At 59.2% G+C, this 21,118-nt stretch overlaps 1 protein-coding gene across 4 annotated transcripts in view; it reads left to right on the top strand.

Moving 5' to 3' along the window:
• The window catches only part of LOC105694860 (protein pangolin, isoforms A/H/I/S), a 124,724-nt gene that overhangs the window by 12,377 nt on the left and 91,229 nt on the right, over positions 1–21,118 (top strand). For 3 of the 4 annotated variants that reach the window (XM_023434109.1, XM_012415947.2, XM_023434110.1), the window contains exon 3: positions 6,358–6,461. In XM_023434109.1, coding sequence (XP_023289877.1) covers positions 6,358–6,461 — 104 coding nt within the window. Of the gene's footprint in view, positions 1–5,215; positions 5,251–6,357; positions 6,462–21,118 lie in introns of those variants that run through there. The other variant, XM_023434112.1, reaches the window with a different exon arrangement.

Below are 21,118 nucleotides of genomic sequence, written 5' to 3'. Positions count from 1 at the left end.
CTCCTCCGTCTCTATCTCTCCCGCTCTAAAGTGCGAGAGAGTATATCCTTAGGGCGCGGATCGCGTCGACAATGTTGCGTGCGCGGCGCCTCGTCTCTCCTCGTCTCTCTTTTACGGCTCACTTGCGGACGATCCGCGGGCCCTTTTCCGCGATCCGCGATTCCTCGCGCCGTTGTCCTGGGTCCGAGAGAGAAGGAGGGAGAAAGGACCGGGGTGTGGATATATTTTTCGCTGGACGGATTCGCCGTCGCGGATTACCGGGCGCCGGTCTTATCCGCGAGATGAGGACCAGGAGCCGATAAGGAGAGGGCCCGGGCCCAAAATCCGGCTCGACCTCGTTTCACGTATTTCGCCGCGCCAAATGTACCGGGGGCCAAGATATACAAGCGGGGCAAACCGGCGAATACTTTGTATCCGTGACGTAACGGAGCCATGACGGCCATATTTGCCGCAGGCTGGCGTCGGGGGAACGGAACGTCGAGGGACCCTCAGGAATTTTATCTCCTCCCGCGGACGACGCTCGGTGGCAAGGTTGACACCGAACGTCTCCATACTTTTCGTTTTACGGCCTTTTTATGGGGGACTTTCTCTCCCGGCTTATCCGCGCGGAGGATATTTCGAAGGCGGAACTCTTGCGGGGACCGAGGGCCGTCTCGGGCCCATGTATGGACGTCGTCGGGAGGCACGACGTCTTTCCTCCAAGGTCCTCCGGCCGAACGGGCCCCAGGTCCCGCTCGGAGTGACCCGACGCGGGGACTGGAAATCCTGAAAATCTCGAAAATCATGAAATCCTCAAACTCCTCGAAGATTTCCAGACGCCACTCGTGGGGCCCTCCGTCGCGACGGCCCGCCGTCGGGCCCCGTTTCTGGACCCGAAAGAGAGAGAACGCGCGGCGGACGCGGACAGGGAGGAGTGGTTCCTCCCTCTCTCTCTTTCCCATGACTCGAGGCATCGCTCCGTCCCTCTCCCTCCGCTTGGGCCTGGGGCCCGGAACGCGGGCCCAGGGCTGCGGGGCCTCGAGCCGGCGGCTACTTACAACCTTGCGGCGTTGCCGTCTCGCCTTGCGGCCCCTCCGCGTGAAGAACGAGAAAGAGCGAGAAAGGGAGAGAGAGAGCACCTTCGAGTGCGCCGGGAGGGCGCCTCGCTCGTTTCTCGAGGGCCCGCTTTTCCGGAGAATCTCGGGCCCTTCGCGAGACGCCTCTCGTCACTTCGTTTCTTCGTCTCCTCGAGGATCCAAGAGGCGATCCCAGCCTCTCAGCTACCGAGAGACGCATCGATTCTCGGAACGGGCCCCGGGAACCCTCGGAAAATTGGGCCCGCGATCCAATCACCGAAATTCGGGCCCACTGGTGTTCCGTCTTTCTTCTTCCAATGCTTCGGAGGAACTCGCAATTGGTTTCTTCCTTTTTCTTCCTCGTATTTTCCGCGTTCGGAGGGGACGACGCTCGCGAGGCCCACTGGCGCGCGGGCCCGGAGATGCGTTCCCGGGCCCGACTCGGCCGAGACAGCCTTGGTCGCCGGCAGGGCACCCATTGTCCGCGCTCGGCCGTCTCTTGTTACGGGACGAGACGAGCGGCTCGCCGCGGCCAGGCAGTCAAGCAAGGCGGCAGGCCAGTCGACGTTCGAAGGGGCCAGTCCCAGGCGGGCCCGACTCCTACCCTCTCCCCGTCCCCCCGCGGGCCCCTCTCGCCCCGCAAGCCAAAACCACGCGCGCTCGTGGTCGAGGCGTGCGCTCGCCGCTCCGCTGCGGACCCACGGGCCCATTGGGCCCCGCCGCGCGCGCCTTGACCTCCGATCCGAATCTCGACCCCGAGCCGAACCGGAGTCCGTTTCCTCCCGCGGGAACGCGCGACTCCGTCCACCGGGACCCCGTCCCACTGAGCGCGTCGGCGGCGTACCTCCCGCTTTGGGCCTTACGATTATGTGATAAAACGTGGGTCCCACGTTTCCCAGTTTTGTGAACGAAGCGAGGACCTTTAAGGTAATGAAAGTTTGGTCGATTTTGGGCCGGAAGTCCGGAACGGGCCGCAGGATCGGGCCCGACGCGCCGTCTCGGCGCCGCGGGCCCAAGGAGCGCCGGCCCGAGCTGGGCCCGGCCCCCGGGCACGTCTGGAATCCGTGGGCCTTACGGCCACGTGGGTGCGCCGACTCTCCTCGCCCCGACGCGAGCGAAATTCGCCACGCGTCGCTGGGCCCGATGAGGCCCCGTGTCTTCGTAAAGGGCCCTTTTCACGGCGACTGTTTGTCCATCCCGCGGTTTGCGATGGAAATCTCCGTTTCTCTGCGGTTTTCGTCACCGACGCTGCGTCGTTAACCGCTCGATTTTTCGGTCCCAGTCTCACGGGGCCCCGAGCTAGAGAACCGGCCGAACCGTGACCGAGACGCTAAATCCCTTCTCCGGTGTCGCTTTCCTTTGGAATCCCAACAATGCCCCTCTGTTTGGGCCCGTTCGGGAAATATTTTGCGGCAAATTTACCCCGGCTCGGTAACGTCGCTCGAAGGGCCGTTTTACTAGGTAAACGACGATTCCTTGTCGGCTGTTTCCGTTTATTTATTTATTTTATTTTATTTTTTTTTTCCGCTCGGGATGTAATACAGCTCGGAGTCCCGGAATCCGTCGCCGGACCGCAGGAAGACGTTTCGAGCGGGCCCGAGCCGTCCTCGGCGGAAAAGGAGCCGTGTCGGCCATAATGGAAATCTCGGTCCCCCCGCGGTGACGGTCGGACCCCTCGGAGGGAGCGAGACGCTCCGACGGCGCGACCGTGGGCGCGACGGAGACGCAGCTACCGATCGGGCAGCCGTGACTAAGGCGTCGCACTTGTTGCACAAAGCCAGTTTCTCGGGGCACTAAATTCTTCCGTGGGCATCGGCTCCGGCCGTGATTTCTTTCGGACGGGGACCCCCCGGGTCGAGGCCCATGAGACCGAGCCCGGCCGAGGCACGCATTTCTATTGACACGGCCAATAGTCCTGGCCCCCGGGTTTGTTGGGAATCTGTACGGTCCTTTGCCCGGTCCCGGGGGTGCGGTAATCCTTGACCTTTTCCCTCCGCGTGGGCTCGGGCGGTCGCGCCCTCTCTCTCGCTCCCGCGACCCGGCCGCTCGCTCTGTCTCTCTCGCCCTCCCGCGAGACTTCGGCTCCTCGCCCCGGGAGAACGGAAGAGCGCCGGACCGGCTCGCGATCCGGGCGCAAACATCGGCGTTTTCTTGCCGATCCCTTCCGAATGGGTGCACTCTCTCCCCGAGTTCGCGCCTCTCGATTCTCCCCTCGAAATTCATCTCCCCGAAAGTCGGCACGAAAGCCGAGTTAAACCGTCCGGGACGTCTTCGTGACATTTTTCTTTTTTTTTTTTTTTTTTCCCACCGTGCCTTATCGGCGGGTGGTAATTGTTTCGTTCCACGGGGGTCCTTTCGGATGTGTAATTTACGCCGAAGGTAAATCTCACCTTTAGCATATCCACTGGGATTTTTTTTCGAGACTAATCGACCGAGAAACTACCTGATCGGGGGGGAGGGCTATAATTATACAGGCCTCGTAAAGCTCGACGTGCGTAGCGTGGCTAAATTATGGCCGACTCGAGCCGGGATTTCCTCTATTTTTCAAATTCATTCACACATTCCGTCCGACCGATTCGAGAGGTGTTGTCGGGTTTTACGGGAAGCGCCGGGACAAAGTGGCCGATCGGGCCCCGCGTGTCCGTATGCCTATCCAATTAGAATTACCGCTCGGGCCCGGCACTAAAAATCCACTCATCCGAAATCCGAGAGTTCCAGGAAACGGCCGCTCGGAAATTCTGCCGTCGGTTTTTGGTCTCGAGGGGGGCAGGCTGGGATTTCGGGAAGGGGCCCTGGATCGAGGGGACCTCGGGATCGGCGGGGCCCGGGAACCGAAATGGGTCCAGGACCCATCCAAGGGACACGGGAGCGAGAGAGCGTGCCGTTAATGCCATTATGGGCAACCTCGTGTGTACACCTTGTTGTCGGCTGGTAAATTACTATAATTGTGAAGTTCCGGCGATTTTTAGATTAGCTCTGGTCCATCAAGGGTATAGCCTGCCTACCGACCTGCCGACACACCGTATACCCGGAGAGGGCGGCGGTTCTCAAATCTCTCTCTCGAGGCCTTCGCCGAGGTTCGGGGAACGTCCCAGGACCACCGGGCTCGTTTCGCACGGAATTGGACTCCGGTGGTGCCTTTCGTTTCCCCGACTCGCTCTCGGTGGTCCGGCCCGGTCTACTTTTCGGGAAGGGCCCGCCGAGAGGTGGGACCCCGGCCCCGGCGAGAGGGCCCTCCTCAATGAAAACGAGCCTCCCCTCTTTCTCGAGTTTTACGACATTTTCTAAGATTTTTTTTATAGAACCACGGGAAATTTTACGGATTTTCGTGAAACCTTCCGGGATCTCGGGAAATATCCCGTGAGATTCTATGAAAGACTTCCGAAGTTTCTTGGATTTCTCTGAAACTCCATGACAATTGTATACGCTCTCCCGACGTTCCGTGGAATTTTCTGAAATTTTCCCGACATTCTGTTGGATTTCATGAAATTGCCTAATTTCACCTCGGGCCCCCTTCCTCCTCGCGGTCCCTGAACTCGCGAGGGACCTCGAGGGAACCTCGGGGCCCCATCCGTCTCTCGATTAGCCGGCTAAACGACGGCTGACACGCCGCGGCGCGCATCTATAATTACCGACGGAGTATTATTCCAACGCGACTGAGAAGTAAACAAACCACCCGGGCGGAGGAGGCGAGCTCGAACTTTGAGTTTGCACTCCCGGCTCTGTCGGAGGACGGAGGGCGCGCGGCCCGAGGGGGGCGATGCGACGCCGCGAGGTGACAGCCGCGGCAGAAACGGGGAGGGGGGGGGGGGGGGGGGCTCCGAGCGCTTGCAATAAACTTTGGTACGAGGCGTGTGGTGCACATGTGCGCTCTGGTCGCTGCGCGCGAGGTACAGTCGCAAGCGGTCTCTCGACGCGGCCGGACTCTTGCCGGTGATTGTACCGCCGATGCCGCCGACCGCCGCGACCAAATCGGCGCCGATTCCTGCATTGCGCAGCCGCCAAACTCGGAACATGCGGGCCCGCGATTGGTCGCGGCGGTCACGTGACCCCGCGGCGCGCACCCATTGGCCGAGCCGCCGCGACCCGCATCCTTATTGGCGCGATCGCCGCCGAGCGCGCCCAGTGGCGCGTCGACCCCTGACGGATGCGCATCTTCCCTAGATACGTTTTGCAGAATTGATTCCGTGACAAGGTAATATATGTCTCATGGAATACGAGATCACGGCAACGACGTTATCTCGAGTTCGAACGAACAGAAAATTGTCGACGGTTGGACGACCCTTGAGAAATATAAATTTCACGCGGTCGATTACACCGAGCTCGACGTGGCTGTACCCTCGTTGCGTCGACCTCTGTTTGGTGCGGGGGCGGGGGCGGGGGGGGGGGAACTCGTTCATATCAGAGATAAAAAATATCGGGCGACCTTGCGACGCGGCCCGGCCATGGACTATTGGAATTTCGGGCGATCGATCGCTTTCGTCCAGGGGGAGGGCGTGAATTCCGCGGGTAATTTCTACGGCAAAACGGTGATTCCTCCGAGAGGGGAGGGCGCCAAAACGAATCCGCGTGACTCCGGGGAAAAAGCTCGACGCGTCGTGCATCAAATGCGGTTTGTCGGGTCATCGCGTTATTTATAGAGTCTCGTCGCTGACGATTTAATCGCCCTTTGTCACACGCGTTGCGGTGGCCCGCCGGCTGCGTGCGAGGCTTTGACGCCTTTGCGAGCACTCTCAATAAGCATGTAAACCGCTTCTCTCTCTCTCGCTCCCCCTCCCCTCCCGCCGAGAGCTCAAACGTAAAAGTTCTTTTCGAGCAAACTGGGCCACAGAAGCCCGCCGAATGCTTTCATCGGTTCTCTGCGCCCCACCTCCCCCCCCGCCCCCCTTTTTTTTGCTTCAATTAATTTTCAATAAGTGCCGCGCGCAGGAAATTGAGCGGCGCTAACGAGTCGTTTCCGGCGGGATTGAATCTTTTTTATTTTTCTTTACTTTTTTTTTTTCCCTCCTCTCTCCCGGCCAATTTGACACCGGGAAATTTTCCAGCCGATTTTTGCGTCGAACGCGCGCATACGTGGTTACTCGCTCCGGCTCGTCGTTATTTATTCCCCGCGCAGGCGCGCTCGCCTCGGCCTCGCCTCGGTTGGCACCTTCGCGCCTTCGGTCGTTTTCGATCGGCGCCGGTCGACGGGTCAGGAACGAGCGAGCGAAAGCGAGGAGGAAAAGGAACGGGAGGGAGCAAAAGGAAGGGTACGCATAAATAAGGCGGAGGATAAAGAGGTATTTTTTTCTTATTCCAACAGGAAAGGTGGATCCGACGCCGCACACCTCCTCGTTCAACATGGGCTACCTCGTCTCGCCGTACCCCTATCCCAACGGTGCCGGAGGACCCATTCCCGTCTCCATGGTGAGTCCACTCGATTTAAGCATGAGCTTTCTTCCGTACGTACGTTTATCGGTCTCTCGTTCGAGAGGCGTCGATTTTCGGTCATTTTAACCTTGGCAGAGATTTATCGGAGGGGCGAGTCACCTCGGGAGCGCCTCGAAGCGCGGGAGAAAAAATGGAACGGGACAAGGTGAAAAGTCGAAAATGTGAAAAATCGAAAATGTGAAAATGTGAAAAATCGAAAAGTCGAAAATGTGAAAATGTGAAAAATCGAAAAGTCGAAAATGTGAAAATGTGAAAAATCGAAAATTCGATTTTTCGGCGACTCCCCCGTTAGGCGGCTCGCCGCGACGCGCGAGCCCATTAGGCCTCTTCGGCGTTGATAAACCAGCCGGCCTTAGGAGCCGCGAGTGCGGCCAATGGGCGGCGGGCAACGAGCAACGGTCAGTGGGCAGCCGAAGCTCTCTTCCGCCCGCGCCGCGGGCCCCGACCGAACAGGATTCGTTCTCGGCCACTGCGAGCGCGCCCGAGCCCTGCCGGGTACTCCCGAGCCCTGCCGAGTCCTCCCGAGTCCCCCCGAGCGCGCGCTTCCCCTCTCGCCGCGCCCCGCCGACTGGCCCATCCGGCCCATTCGGCTCGTCTCCCTCTCCCCCCGCCACTCGCCTCCTCTCGCCTCCTCTCGCCTCGTCTTACCGTGGATTTACCTACCTCGGGCACTCATCTCCTACCATGTCATTATGTCGTTATTTCCGACAACGAGCATGCCTCGACAAACCTTCCTCTATAGAATTCGCTTCTCGCCCAAATTCGGCCACCCCCCTGAAGCCCCTTCCCCTACCCTCTCTCCGGAAGGGTCGGGGCCCGGGACGTGCCACCGCGTCCGGATTCCCGGACCTCCGTCAAACGATTCGGACTTGGGACTCGAGTCGACCGGTTCGCGGTCGTTCCTCGTCAAGGTCCACGGCGGTCGTAGTTGGTCCTTACCGTTTAGAAAATCCTCTCCGCGAACGTCGACTGCTTTTAAGAGACGATCAACCCCCTCTCCCGTCTAGTTGCTCAATTTGACATTATTTCCCTTTTTGGGCCACGGGTCCTTCCCCTGATACCGCGCCTCGCGTATATCTCCCTTCTCTAGGGGACCGTTCTCCGATTTTCTTCGCCATCCCTTCTCTCCCAGACGGGGGTGGAGGCTCGCCCCCTCCTAGTGTTCGCGCGAGATCCGCCTCGGACCGACCGACCCTTGGCCTCTCCTCCGCCATGGCGGGGTGGACCGCGCCCTCGGGAACCGGCGCGCGCGTCCCACCAATTAGAAAGGACTCGATTCGGCGGGGTTCCTGCAAATAACGGGCGTATCGGAGCGTGGCGCGCTCGCGGGGGAGGCGGGGAGGGGTCGAGGGGGCCTCCGCGGGGGGGAGGGAGGGGGGACGCGCGCACGTGAAATCCAAAACCCTTATATTAAAACAGAGCCAGCCAGCCGCGCTCGGCGCGCTTAATTCAAAACAATATAATGGGTCTGCCCGAGTGCGTCGCTCCGCTGTACGGGGTGGCTCGACGCCGACCGAGGCGGGACAAAACGCCTCCTCCTCCCCCCCCCCCCCCCCCCCCCCGGTGGGACCGTCGAGGAGATCGATTCAGTAATCGAGCAATCGAGGATTCGCGCCGGGGAAGGGTTCCTGGGAGAATTTCGAACTCTTCTCGGACAGGGACGAAAGTGGTCGAGGGTCAATCTGGGTAGATCGGACGAGTTTTTGTCACGCGCTATTTTATTCATTTCATCTATTTCGATGGTTCCGTCGATTTCGTCGATTTTGTCGATTTCGTCGATTTCATCGATTTCGTCGATTTCGTCGATTTCGTCAATTTCGTCAATTTCGTCAATTTCGTCAATTTCGGCGATTTCGTCGATTTCGGCGATTTCTTCGATTTCGGCGATTTCTTCGATTTCGGCGATTTCGGCGATTTCGTCGATTTCGTCGATTTCGTCGATTTCGTCGATTTCGTCGATTTCGGCAATTTCGGCAATTTCGGCAATTTCGGCAATTTCGGCAATTTCGGCGATTTCGTCGATTTCGGCGATTTCGACGATTTCGTCGATTTCGTCGATTTCGTCCATTTCGTCGATTTCGTAGATTTCGTAGATTTCGTCGATTTCGTCGATTTCGTCGATCTCGCCCATATCGTTAATTTTATTTATTTCATCCATTTAATCAATTTCATCCAATTCGTCGATTTCGTCGATTTTATCGGGGTGGTCGGTCTCGTCGGCGCGAGTCGCTCCCGTCGACGTCGACTCGCCGGCGCGCGCAAGAGCGAACGGCGGAACGGCGGAGGAACGACCGTACCGACCAAACGACGGGCTCTTTGTCCTAGGCTACGCCGGAAGACCAGGCACGCGGCATTGTCCTCATTGTTGGCCTACAAGAGAGCGTGGGCCGTTAATGCCCAAGATGTCCGCGATACGTGCGAGCCTAGCGGAGCCTCTGGTATTTAGCGCTCCCAGGGGAGCGCGTGGCCGTTAATTGTTCCCGGATCGCTCCCCGGGAACGTGGGAGCCAAGCGCATCTGGGTCGACTTCGAAATTGTTTTCCCTTTCCGAAATCTTGGTCCCAAGGAGGGGAACATTGGCGCGCGCGTTGGGTCGGTCTTAAAAAAAAAAAAAAGAAAAAAAAAGAAATAAGAAAAAAAGGATATGTTAACAATCGTAACGATAATAACGCCCCCGTTTGGGATAAATTCATCGAAAATCTGGAAATTTCTCGACGACCTTAACGCCGGTTAAATTCTTCTCCCTCGGGCAGGAAGTTCCTCTCGGGCACGCGTGGGATCTACTCGCGCGATCTCTCGCGAGATCCCTCCTCTCTCGATCCCGCGATCCGCAGTCGCGATCCTCGCTCGCGACGTCCCGACGTTGACATAATGGACGGTCCGGGATTTCAGGAATCTCGTTTGGCCGACATCGCCGCGCGGGGTTTACGATCTCCCCGGGTGCGTCGTGCCTGGTATCGGTAATCGATCGCGATCTATCGATCCGATCGGAATAGCCGCGGGTATATCCTTACGACTTCCCGTTCCCATCCACGGTTCGTTTCTCCGGGTTTGGGTTTTCTCCTTTCTTTCTTCCTTCCTTCCTCCTCCCGTGCGAAATTTCGTTAGACGGCGGGACGGTGGAAATTTCCGGCGCCGATCGAGAGATCCTCGAGGCGTCGGTCCCGAAAGGGTTCACGACGCACTTTATGCTAATCACCGGCGTAAAGCCTCGTTTACGGCTTAAGAGGCCCCGAGAAAAGCCGCGGTATCGCCGGATCTCCGAGCGGCCTTTCCGCGCGGCGGTTTCTCCGCGGGAGAGGGCCCCGCCGTCGGAGGCCGAGATAAATCCTTGGCGTCGCGTTTTCCGGAAAACGGAGACCCGTCCCTGCGATGGGGACCTCGAGATTTCCCCGCTTTTAGACCCTACCTGGGGGGGGCGTAAGGAGGTGTCCCCGGGGATTACGTTAGCCGAGCCATTACCTCCTCTTGGTTAACACCTGAGACCTCGGACGAGGCTCCTCGCCTTCTCGGGAGGGTTCCAAGGAGACGGCGAGGAAACGGCTGCGCAGGGGGCCACGGGGGAGGATGGAAATTTAAGCACCCTTCGACGCGGAGGGTCCCCTGGATCGCGACACTTTTCCGAGACGCGGATCCTACGTCGCGTTCTCGCGACGACCTCGACCTCGTGGAAACGTCATCTTCGAAATGAGTCCTCGAAAATCGACGCCTTTTTTTCGCACGCGAAAATCTCGCGTGAATAATTTCGCACCGGGTCGTCGGTCAATGTTCAAGAGTCGTACACGAGACTGTCGATTTTTTATGAGTAATTCTTCATGCAAATCCAGTGGTATGGGAAAAGAAAAGAAAAGAAAAAATCCGTACAAGGTCGCGGGGTTTAGAAATTACCGAGATGAAGATAGAGGGGGAGGTTGGGACTACGTGCCCGGTTCCGCGGGGGGGTCCCCTGGGATTTCCCGTTTAATCGATCCGCCGGACCTCAAATCGGCGTTCCCGCCACCTCGGAGGAGCCGACCAAAAGGTTGGCCCGGCGCGAAGTGGGTCGCGCCGCGACGGAAAGGCCGGAGCGGGACCGTCCACGGGATGGAGCGAGACGGGGAGCCACGGGCCCGAGAGGAGGCAGGACGCGGCCGACGCGGCGATCCTGCGGGATAAATGAGCCAGAATAAACGCGAGGGAGGGCCGTGAACATCGAAGAATGCCCAGAACTAACCACCTCGGGAGGGAGAGAGAGGGCCGAGCTGGCTGGTTGCGGCCGAGAGACGAGATCCACCTTGTCAGACCGGGCCCTCTCCGTCTCCCTCTCTCTGCCGCCTCGACCGGACCCCCTCCACCTTCCCCCCCCCCGGCGGCGCATAACTCGACTTCGGGGCTCTCGTTAAGGCGTCCCTTAACGCGCGCTGCGCGTTCCGCGTCCCCCGGGAGGGCGGCAGCCTCGTCGGTGCCCGATTCCGCGCGCGGAATGCCCAAATTGCAATTCCGGATCCGGCCGGCCACCCTCGGATCCTCCCCGACCTGGAGAGGAATCTCTAATTTAACGCGAGCGTCGAGCCATCCGCCTATCGGCCTATCGGAAGCACTATCGATCCCGGGCCGATCTACGATCCGACGCCCCCCACCGGGGGGAGGGAGCCTCTTTCACCCTTTGCCGCAATTTCGCCCCAGAGATACCACCCCCCGGGGACAGAGATCCGCGCCTCGTTGCACGGGTTTCGTGGTTTTCTCGTTCGACGTCGGAGGTTGAATTCGGTGGAGGGGCGTCGAGACGCCGGACCGTCGCGCCGACCTCCGTCGACGTTTCCGTCCCAACGGGGACCCGTCCCGGGGCCCGCCCCGTCGTTAAAACGCGCCGTTAAGGCCGGACGTTTTCCGCGCAGGGGATCTAGGAGAGGAGGATCCTCTCGGCTTTCCTTCGCGATTCCGGTCTCGAGGGTAAAAACGGGGCCCCTCGCAACCCCCGTTGTCGTTGGCGGTTAGCGGTTCCTGGAACGATCGGCGGATCCTTCCCCGATTCTCGCTCTCATCTCCGCTTCGCGTTAAGCCGGGCCGAAGCGTGACGGAACCGCCGCGGGAAGAAGCTTCCCTCGGTCCTCCCTTTTCTTGCCCCCCTTTTTCATGTCGGGCCCACCTAGGAATCCGCGGATGGGAACGTCGCCTCCTCGTAGGGAGTATTCAAGGGGCCGAACGGATTCTGGCAATCGGTGCGGCATGTTTCCACGTCCTTTGCGGATTTTTCACGTCCGTTGGCGAGGGCGTCGGGTCGCCCAGGGGAGGGGGCTTTAGGGCCCCGACGACGTCACGCCGTAAGGACCCTCGGTCGCCAAGGCGTGGCGATCGTTCCGCAGCGGGTTTATAGCGGAAGGAGGGAAGAAATTGTTTACGATGTTGCGCGAGGAACGGCACGAGACGAGCGTTCGTTCCACTCCTGAATCACCGCGAGTCGTAGGCGGCGACCTCGATCATCGGACGTGACTCGACTTCGTGCGGAAATTTCGCGCGTTTTTTTATTTTCTATTTTTATTTTTTTTTATACGCCGCGAAATCTCTCCACAAAATCGGGTCGAGTCGGTTTCGCGGTTCTAGGATCCGGCAAGGGGTGAGTCGATTTTGGGCCTCATTTGTGGAAATTGACAACGGATCTCCTCCCGGCGATCGGCGAGGGTCTATGGTTTCGCGATTAGACATTCAATTAAGCCGATATGTAATTTTCTTTTTTTTTTTTTCCAAATGCATCGTTTTAATCCGACCGGGGCCCGGACCCATTCAGGCGCGCCGGTTCCGTTTTTGCGCCACTCCTCCGCGCCTCCTCGTACCCTCCATTCAAGTTTGACGCGCACCTACACTCTCGCAAGGCCCCATACACGCACGGGCCCCTGGGCTCGGAATAAAGATACGAAATCCGAGAGAGGTCGGAATCAGGTGGGGACCTATATATACCCACACGCCTACGGCGTTGTGCTCGGGGCCCGAAACAAGTCCCGGGGAAAACTCCCGAGGCACTTTTTACCCGCCGATCCCCCACGTGACGTAATTAGACGTCCTTTGTCAACCGGCCCTGCTGACTGGGCCCGGGCCCCGCCCCCTCTCTCCCCTCGACAGGCCGATGACGCGCGTCTTTGGGCCCTAATGACCGAGCGATGAATAATTTCGAAGGATTCGGAGTCGTCCGAAACAGCGCGTCGGTGGAATCGGCTCGGTATCGCTCCTCGTCGAATGATAAGGGATAATATCTGCCGGGAAGAGGGGCCTTATGGGACCGACGAGGTCCTAGAATTCGGATCGATCTCTGCGCGGTGGACTAGGAAAATACCCGAGAAATCGACAATGGCCGAGAGGAGGCTGCGCAGCTTCCCCGAATGAGTCTCACCGGCCCCGTAGGGCCCCGAGTCCTGGAGGGGCCCGAAAAGTAAACGGCTCCCCGTGTCCTTTCACGGTTCGTTTGTAAACTCGAAATTACGAGGTCCTAAGCTCGGCCGGTTCCCTCCCCGTTAAACCGCCAACAATCGGCCGGTCCCAGGAAAACGTCAATTTCGAGAGGCCCCGGAACGGGGCCAGTCTCGGCGCCCGATTCGGCACGGGTGCTCGAGGGTAAACAAACGCGCCGTTTAACGACCCCGCTGGGAAAACTTTGCATCCTTCGATGACGCCGAAAAATCCGGGAAACGAGTCAATACGGAATCGAGGTAGCGTCTCGAGACAAGTTACCCTTAATTTATCTTGAACATTACTATTTGACGCGCACGTAGAAAGTCACATTTTAAAATACCTTATTAAAATTCCGCTCATTAAAATTCATATACCCCGAAAGAGTCTCTCGATACGTCTTACGACCTCGGCGGGGAAAAAAAGGAGAGGTTCGTTCGACATCTCTAGGGACCCTCGCCCTGGGCCTATCGTCGCGGCGCGTCGTTAAATTCCCGCGTGCTCGCCCTTGCGCTGTCGGAGCGGCCCACGCGGCGGAGCCCGATAGCGCGGCAAGAAAGTAGTCCGTGCGCGCGCAGCGGAGCGACACGCGCAACGATCGGGGCCTTATCGGGCCCGAAGTCGACGCGATTCCGCGGCGCCGCCGTCGGGCCCGCGATTCCGGCCAATAAACCGCGCAACGGCCCGCAAGGCGATCGAGATGCAATTACTCTCGGGCGCTTTGTCCCGGAATAATAAACTTGGTCGGCAGAGGGGGGGGGGAANGGGGGGAGGGAGGGAGGGTAGGAAAGAGGAAAGAAAAAAAAGACGATATCGCGGGGTTAGCCGAGCAAATATCGCTCCCATTCTTCCCGCCGCGCGATTTACCGTTGGCGAAGAAATTAACCGCGAACGGCCTCTCCCGGCGTTTCGCGGCTAATTCGCCTTCCGCAACGGCAGATCCGTTTTTTCCCCGGTTTTTTTCCCCTTCGTCCTACCGCTACTCTCGAGATCGTCGAACCACGGACCCGAGGCTCGCGATTGGAGGATAGAAAGAAAAGTGCCACGCGACGTGGGTAGTTGCGAAACGAGCCGGATATCCCGGGGCGGAAACGAACAGGCTGGCGTCACGTCGGGCGGGTCGTAGGTGCAGCAGCAGGTGCGGCGACCAATTTCGAGCGCAAGTCCTCTGCCCGGCTCGCCTCTCCGGGGACTCATCCAAGACGAATAACCCTTTATTTCGACCGCCCTAACCTCACTTTCAAGAGGTCAGGCCCGAGTCGGTCGGAACCGGCGCCCTGGCGTCGGGGCGCGTCTCTGGGAATTCCGAAAACCTGGTCGAGCCTCCCCTTCGAGGTGTCGTCGCGAGCAAGACGGCGGAAGTTGCGGGGGAGAGGTGGAGGAGAGATGGAGAGAGAAGGAGAGAGAGGGAGAGGGACGGTGGCGAGCGATGAGTGGGGCGTGCCCGCTGCGGTAATAGCTGGTAAGCGGCGCTATTATGAGCCCCACCGGCAAAAAACCTGACGTCATGCTAGCCACTCCCGTACACAGGGAAAAGGATTGAGGGAAGGGAAGAGAAAAAGAAACAGGGTGGGGAATAAACAAAACGGCTCGCTGGAGAAGAAAATGACGAAAAGATGGCGTCTTATTGTTCCCCGCGATCGGGGGTGGTCCGGGGCTGGCGCGTCTCCCCGGATCCAAGATGGCGGCGCCCGGTGGCTGCGTTCCCGGGAGAGCGGACGACCTGCGACGGGGGGGGGGGGACGGTTTTTGCTCGGCTGCGGGGTGTTGCTCACTTTGCATTTTAATTTACAGCGAGGCTCGCACCCCGCTCTCCTGCCGTCGTAAACCACGCGATAGTTAGTCCTGCGAAATTGGTCCTTTCTTTGACTAGGGCGAGGCTCGGCACGGAAAAGTGTCGCCGCGGCCTTAATGGACCCGCGGCCGGCCGCTCTTCGAGCCCCTCTTAAAAAACCGGAGGGCTCTTTCCGCCTTTTAGAAAACCTCCCACGAGGCGCGGGGGGGAGCTGATGGAACCTGAGGAGGCCCGCCATGTTCGCCAAGGAGAATTCCCTCGTCCTCGCTGTAAGGCCCGAGAAATTCCCTCGCCCCTGGTTTAAGGTCCGAGGAACTCGACTCGGAGATCTCGAGCATTTTTCGAGGGAAAGATAAGAAAAATCATAAATAAACCACGATGTTACAGTCGCCTTGGAGTATCGACGGGTCGCGGGGGTTGGGAAGCAATCCGTCCAGTCTATCGCGTGCGAGCGTCGCGACGCCGCCCACGCACGGGAGGAACCACTCCTAGGTCGTGGTCGCCGCGATTGCGGAAGGTCACGAACTCCCGACTCGAGAAGATCCCGCCAACTCGCGTGAACTTCTCCCGAGGAATTTTTTTTATCGTACTTTGTATAGTGACCATTACACTTTTTGTTAAGTCCGTTTCTTTTCGTTCTCTCGCGTTGATCTCGCTCGACGAAGCGTCGTCCCCCGTCCAAGCGGTTCTTAGCTTTGTAGTCGACGCTGCCGGTACACTTGAAAGGGATATCGCCGGTCCCCGGACAATGGCGGGGTTAATATTTTCATAATTAACGGCGGATCGAGGAGGACGCGGCAGTTCCGCCCTCGACTTCGAGGTAATTCGTCGCGTGACGGCCGGCGTCGCCGAGGTCGCGGTCGTCGCAACGGCGGAAAGCCGTCCACCTCGCTTCGCTATTCCACGGCTCTAATTAATAAGAAAGCACCCTGCGGTGGGGCTCCGCGACAATGCGGAAACACTGGCGGCTAGCCCTCGAATATTTCCCCGTGGCGACCCCACACGGCTCATAAAATATTCATCGCCTCGACGGACGACAACTCGTAAATACGCATTGTTTATACATGCGTGCCGAATTTTCCGCGGAATTCCGGAGACGTCGAAAAATGCAGTCTGGAGGAGACAGGTGCGACTCCGCGGGCATTCGTCTCGCGACGTTTTCCGCCTCGGAGGTCCGCGGTCGTTCCGGAGGCGTGCCCGCTCCTCGCTCTAATTAATAACGGGCCGGCCCTAATTAATAACCGGGGCCTGGCGACGACAGTCGAGGCTGGACGCGAGTCGCGTGACCCGCGCGCCACCTACGCGCTACCCTTGGCCTGGGGGCTTTCGTCGACTTTGTCCCGCTTTTAATTCTCTCCGTATAAGGAAGACGAGAGGCTTAAGGCGATGCGAAAGCGGCCTCGAATAATTGACCCCTTCCTCCGACCTGGGTGCTCCGAATCGGTTGAAAGTTTGCAACTCGACCACAGTGACCATAAGGAAGGTCCCGACCCCCATGAAATTCCAATGTTAACGCGAAATTTAAAAAAGTGTCTGGAAAGAGGTTAAAAAAAAAAGAAATTTTACTAAAGTCAGGATCTTCCTTCTAGCCTCCGTATTCGCGTTGAAAAGGTTTTAATTCGGTACGCCCAGTTCGGAGAAGTTACGCAAAGGGTTGTTTGCCATTTTTGTGTCACCTTAAACCACGGGTATGGGATCTTTGCTAACTTTGGATGATGGTGCAGGGAGGAGGGGAATCGAATTTTCCCATTTTCCGCTCGCCGGTAGGCATAGGGTCCGCGGTCCGTCTCCTCCGGTGTCGCGGAGGCGTGTGCCTACCCCACGGCGTGGCGCTCTAATTAATAACTAGGCTCGCACGAGACAGCCGCGTCACGTGACACGCGGCAGCCACTCGCGCGCCACCCCCGGGAACTCGGTAGCGCCGCGCAGCGCGGGGCAGCGCAGCGCACTCCGCGGCGAGCCGCTGTCTCGAGAGGGGGCGCACGTTTCGCGTCGACCGGCTCACCCTTGACACACCCCCAGGGGGGCCCCTTTTAATTGCCCCCCTAGCCATCGGTCCTCGGTTATTAACGAATGCACCGTCCGAGGACGCGCTGCGCCTCCTTCGAGGAAGTCGCGCTAAGTGGACGACGGCCGGATGTCGAGTGCCGAGTTCGTGAAATGCACCAATTACCGGGATAATTACGGAATTGTACGATTACCGGGTACGCGGCCGAAGGGGGTTGCGAGTCCTTTTTTTTTTCTCCCCCTCTCTCTTTCTTTCCTTTTCCCGTGAAATATATCCCACGGAGCGGGAAGGAAGAAGTGCCGGTGGGAACTCTCTCCCTGCTCGGGAATTTCCAGAGGTACGCGTTAACCCTAGATTAAAATCCCGCGGGCCGGCCGCCATTTTGATCTCGAGGGCAACCACGGAGGGACCCTAAGCCGCCTCGGAAAACCGATTCCCATGGAATAATCGAATCGAATTGGGATCCACAGGGGGCGGCGCGTCACAGAGCGAGGCCCCCCTCCCCCCGATTCTCGAGCGGGGGCGGATCGCGCGTTTTGTAAAAATTGAAACCCGGTGGAAAATGCGCCTCCGCCGGGCCGTTCGCGGCCGGTAATCCGTCATCAGCGAAGATTAATGGATCGCCGGGGGAATAATTATTTTTCGCCCGGCGCAGGCTGTGCCCGATCGAGGCGAAAATGACCAAAAGCGAGGGTTTACCCCGGAAATTTCACCTGGAAAAATGCCGCGGGGCCATTGACTGGTAATAAGGGCGGCAAGTGGGGGAGGGCCCGCGATTTTCCCATTTCCCCGTTCCCCGACGATTCGAAAATCCCGCTTCATCGATCGCCGGCACCAGGTCGCGAGATACCGCGACGGTTTTCTTTTGACAACTCTTCGCGACACTTCGTCGCTCCTAGGCGTGGTTAGCGGAAACGAGGCGCGTTATGGTCTATCCAGAAAACGCGTGGCCCGATATCTGGGAGGCGGAGGGGGCCGCACGCGATTCCGTGGTATCGGAGATCAAAGGCGAAGTATCGAGCGTCAAAGGCGCGATCTTTGGCACAAAGCCGGACCAGCGTAGCGTTACATCGCGCGGTTTTCGGCCGGGCGAAGGAAGGAGCACGGAACGTGTGCGGAGAAAGCGCGGAGAAAGTGCCCCCCCTCCCTCCGAAAAGGTACCTTTTCGAGACCCTCGCCCGCGACCCGGGGAAATAATTTTATTATCCCCGAGCCGCTTACCGGGCGCGCCAATTAAAACTTCGGTAATTGCCGCGGCGAATTACGTAATTGCCGCGTCGCGGCCGCGGCGGCAACATGGCGGGTACTAATGCGACCGCGCGCGCCGGTTTCGCCCCCCCACCCCCGACTCGGGGAGTCCGGGCACCTCCTCCAGGTTTCGATTCGGACCGATGACCCGGGATCCTCCTCGGGGCGAGGTAGACGTCCATCGTCGATTCCGCGTTGACGCCGCGTCGCCAGATGGCCGCGGTGGAATCGCGCAAAAACGCGCCCGGTTGACCGCGTCTCGCGTGTCCGGGGCGCATTAAGCGCCTCCAGGGTCTACATCTCGAGAAGTCCAGGTACAAGGAGCTGCGGCGACTGCGAGTCGGTTGGTGTTTTATGCGCCGACGCAGAACACGCCCGGGAGCGCCTATTCGGTTAATCTCCCCCGAGGAAAGAAAAATGATCATCGTCTATTGAATTTCTAGGAGGCATATTTTTTTTTTTCCTTCTCCCCGAGTTTATCCTCGTTTCTATTCCTTCCCATACCGGGGGTATCGCGTGACGTCCGGCGGGCTAATTACCGAAATTAATCGGAGACAACGTTATCGAATCTAAATGCAATTTGCGAGTCGGCCGGAGGCAAGTCGTGTGCGTGGCGGGTGACGCACGCGCAGGTGCGGTGTTGCGTCTGCGGACGAGTGTGTGCGACCCGCGGCGATATGGGGAACGGATGTTGCCGGTGACGCGCGGAACGCGGGTGTCGGTCGGAACGACGGCGGTCGTCGTTATCAGAAGTAAACGATGTACCGCGATAGGGTGGGCATCGGTTGTCGAACCGAGAGTTTCGGCCCCCTCCGTGTAAGGTATGCGTCACGCGCGAAGAGGACGTAGACGAAATACGCCGGCGGATCTCGTGTTTGCTCGCGGAACGACGGCATAATTTCGCCCCAAGTGCATCCACTCGGCCGGTTTAACGAATTCCAACGGCCTCGCTCTCCCAGGCAGGCGAAACGAACGAAAAGCGGACGCGATCGGCAGGTCTCGTCCCTTTTTTGCCGCGGCCATCCTTTTCTTCTCCCCCTTTCCCCCAGGGCCCTCAGGAAACCCTCGACTTCCCTCCGTGGAAGTCTTACGAGCTCGCGGAATCCGCGTCCTTTCGGGGGGATAATTCGCTTCGAGGAGATCGGGTCGGTTTCGTAGGATTTCAGGAGAAAGACCGGCGATCGACCGTGCCGATCATCGCGGCTCGTCCCGAAGGAACCCCCAAAGCGTCCCGGCGATCCCCTTCTTCGAGGGTAACCCAGATGGGACGTCGCTATCTACGTGACTAACGCGCCGTTTAGCGCTGCCATTTTTCTGGCCCTCGGCCACCGGGGTTCCTCGAGTTCCTTCGTGGCGATTTTTTTTGTCCTACCTTTTTTTCTTTCCACCGGGTCCATTCGTCCCCGAGGCGGGCTCCCGAATGCGCGGCTCGCGCGCGCCCGCTCCATTTGGAGGCGATCGGCGCTCGGCGCGACCGAGGACTGCCGAGGACCGCCGAAGACGGCCGAGCGCGCTTTGTGTCGCGGCCCGCATAGCGGCGTCCTTGTTTGGTCTCGGCCCGAGTACGCGGGCGCGGGTCGGACCGGTCCGGTCGGGCCGGGCGCGACCCGATGGTAGCGGCGAGATCCTCGCCTCCTACATGCAGCGCGCCTTAAATCACCAGCGGCCCCGATAATTGAGGGGGTCGTTGAGCCGCGCGTCCCTCTCCGTCCCCCTCCTCCTGCGAAATCGGCGAAACGAGCCGTCGCCGCGCCCTTGGGCCGCCCCTCCCTCCGGCTTCCGGAACCCGACGGCGGAGACGCGCCGCGACGCTCGGACCCCCGTTCCCGGCCTAATTCCGCGCGACCTTGACACCGAATCTCGCGTTTTTATCCCCGACGGTGCCCGGCACTCGATCGGACATCCTCGAGATCGGGACCCGTCGTCGACTTTATCTCGAAAACGAATTCTCGCGAGGAGGGGAGAGACCTACTTCAGCGAGTCGTTCGGCGCCGTGTGCGGTCGCGATCGAATTTTCGCCACTTTCGCCCTCCTTAAATTCCCCTTAAATGGCCTCCTTGCGCTCCTTACGTCCCGCCGGCCGCTCGTAAACGCGTCCCGATTCGACGCGCGGGCGATATTTCCGCCCGGCGCTAACTAATTAATTAGTCGCTTTTCCGCCACCCCGGCTGACCGCCGAACGCCAAACTTTCGCCGCAGTCGACGGCCGACCGCGGGGTCGCGCCTTCCGCCCTCCCCCGGCCCGCGCATGCGTCCCCGTGGGCCGACCGACGCGCCCGCAAAAATCAGAGAACGATCTCGAAAAGTCGAGCTCGAGCCCGCGACGGCCGATAAACCCCGGAATCGGTAGCCGGTCTCCGCGTTGTTTCGCAATCCCGGCTTCGGGGAATCGAATGTGTTCCGCGTTTTTCCCTGATAACGGCGGCCAACCAGCGGAACGTTTCCGCGGAGCGGCTTAGGTCAGGATCTCCACTCCGACGCTGGTTGGCTTGCAACCGCCAGGGTCCCGGAACGCGCGGTCAAGCATTACCGACAAAAGTCGAGGACCGGCTCGGATAGAAAAACCCGGCTAATTAATTAGCCCTCGTAGCGTGACGACGTCGCGCGCCCCAGCCGGAATTTTTTTATCGCCCATTTTTACCCGACAACGAAACCTCCGTCGCGGCAATGATAGCGACTCGAGAAAATCAGCTCGAAAGGGGCACTGGGTCTTCTCGCATAGTTCGACAAAATTCGGCAGCGCTAGAATGGCGTCTAATTAATTGACGCTCGCGGCACGACACTCCGCGTATCGGTTGGATTTTTTTTTCTCGCCAACTTCGCTTCGATACCGGACCTGCATCGAACGAAACGATTTGTGAAATCCAGGTCAAAAGGGGTTACGGCGATTCCGGGGCCCTCCTTGCCACGTTCGGCAAAACTCGGCGGTCATCGGCGGTCCTCGGCGGCGCTAGAGCGGCGTCTAATTAATTAGCGCGCTCGGCTATCGGTCTCTAACGCGCGGCTCGACTTGCTCGGCGCAGGCGGCGTTGCCATGCCTCGAGCCACACGCACCAAATATTTGACGCTAACCATCGGTGAAACACGCTCGTTCCCCGGGGTTACTAGCCGGCTCGAAAACATTGACGCCTCCTGTTATTTGCATTCCCCTAGCAGCCA

Source organism: Orussus abietinus, unplaced genomic scaffold, assembly GCF_000612105.2.
Source record: "Orussus abietinus isolate OABI.00-Male unplaced genomic scaffold, Oabi_2.0 scaffold27, whole genome shotgun sequence".
Lineage (NCBI taxonomy): Eukaryota > Metazoa > Arthropoda > Insecta > Hymenoptera > Orussidae > Orussus > Orussus abietinus.
This window is presented reverse-complemented; position numbering and strand designations above follow the sequence as displayed.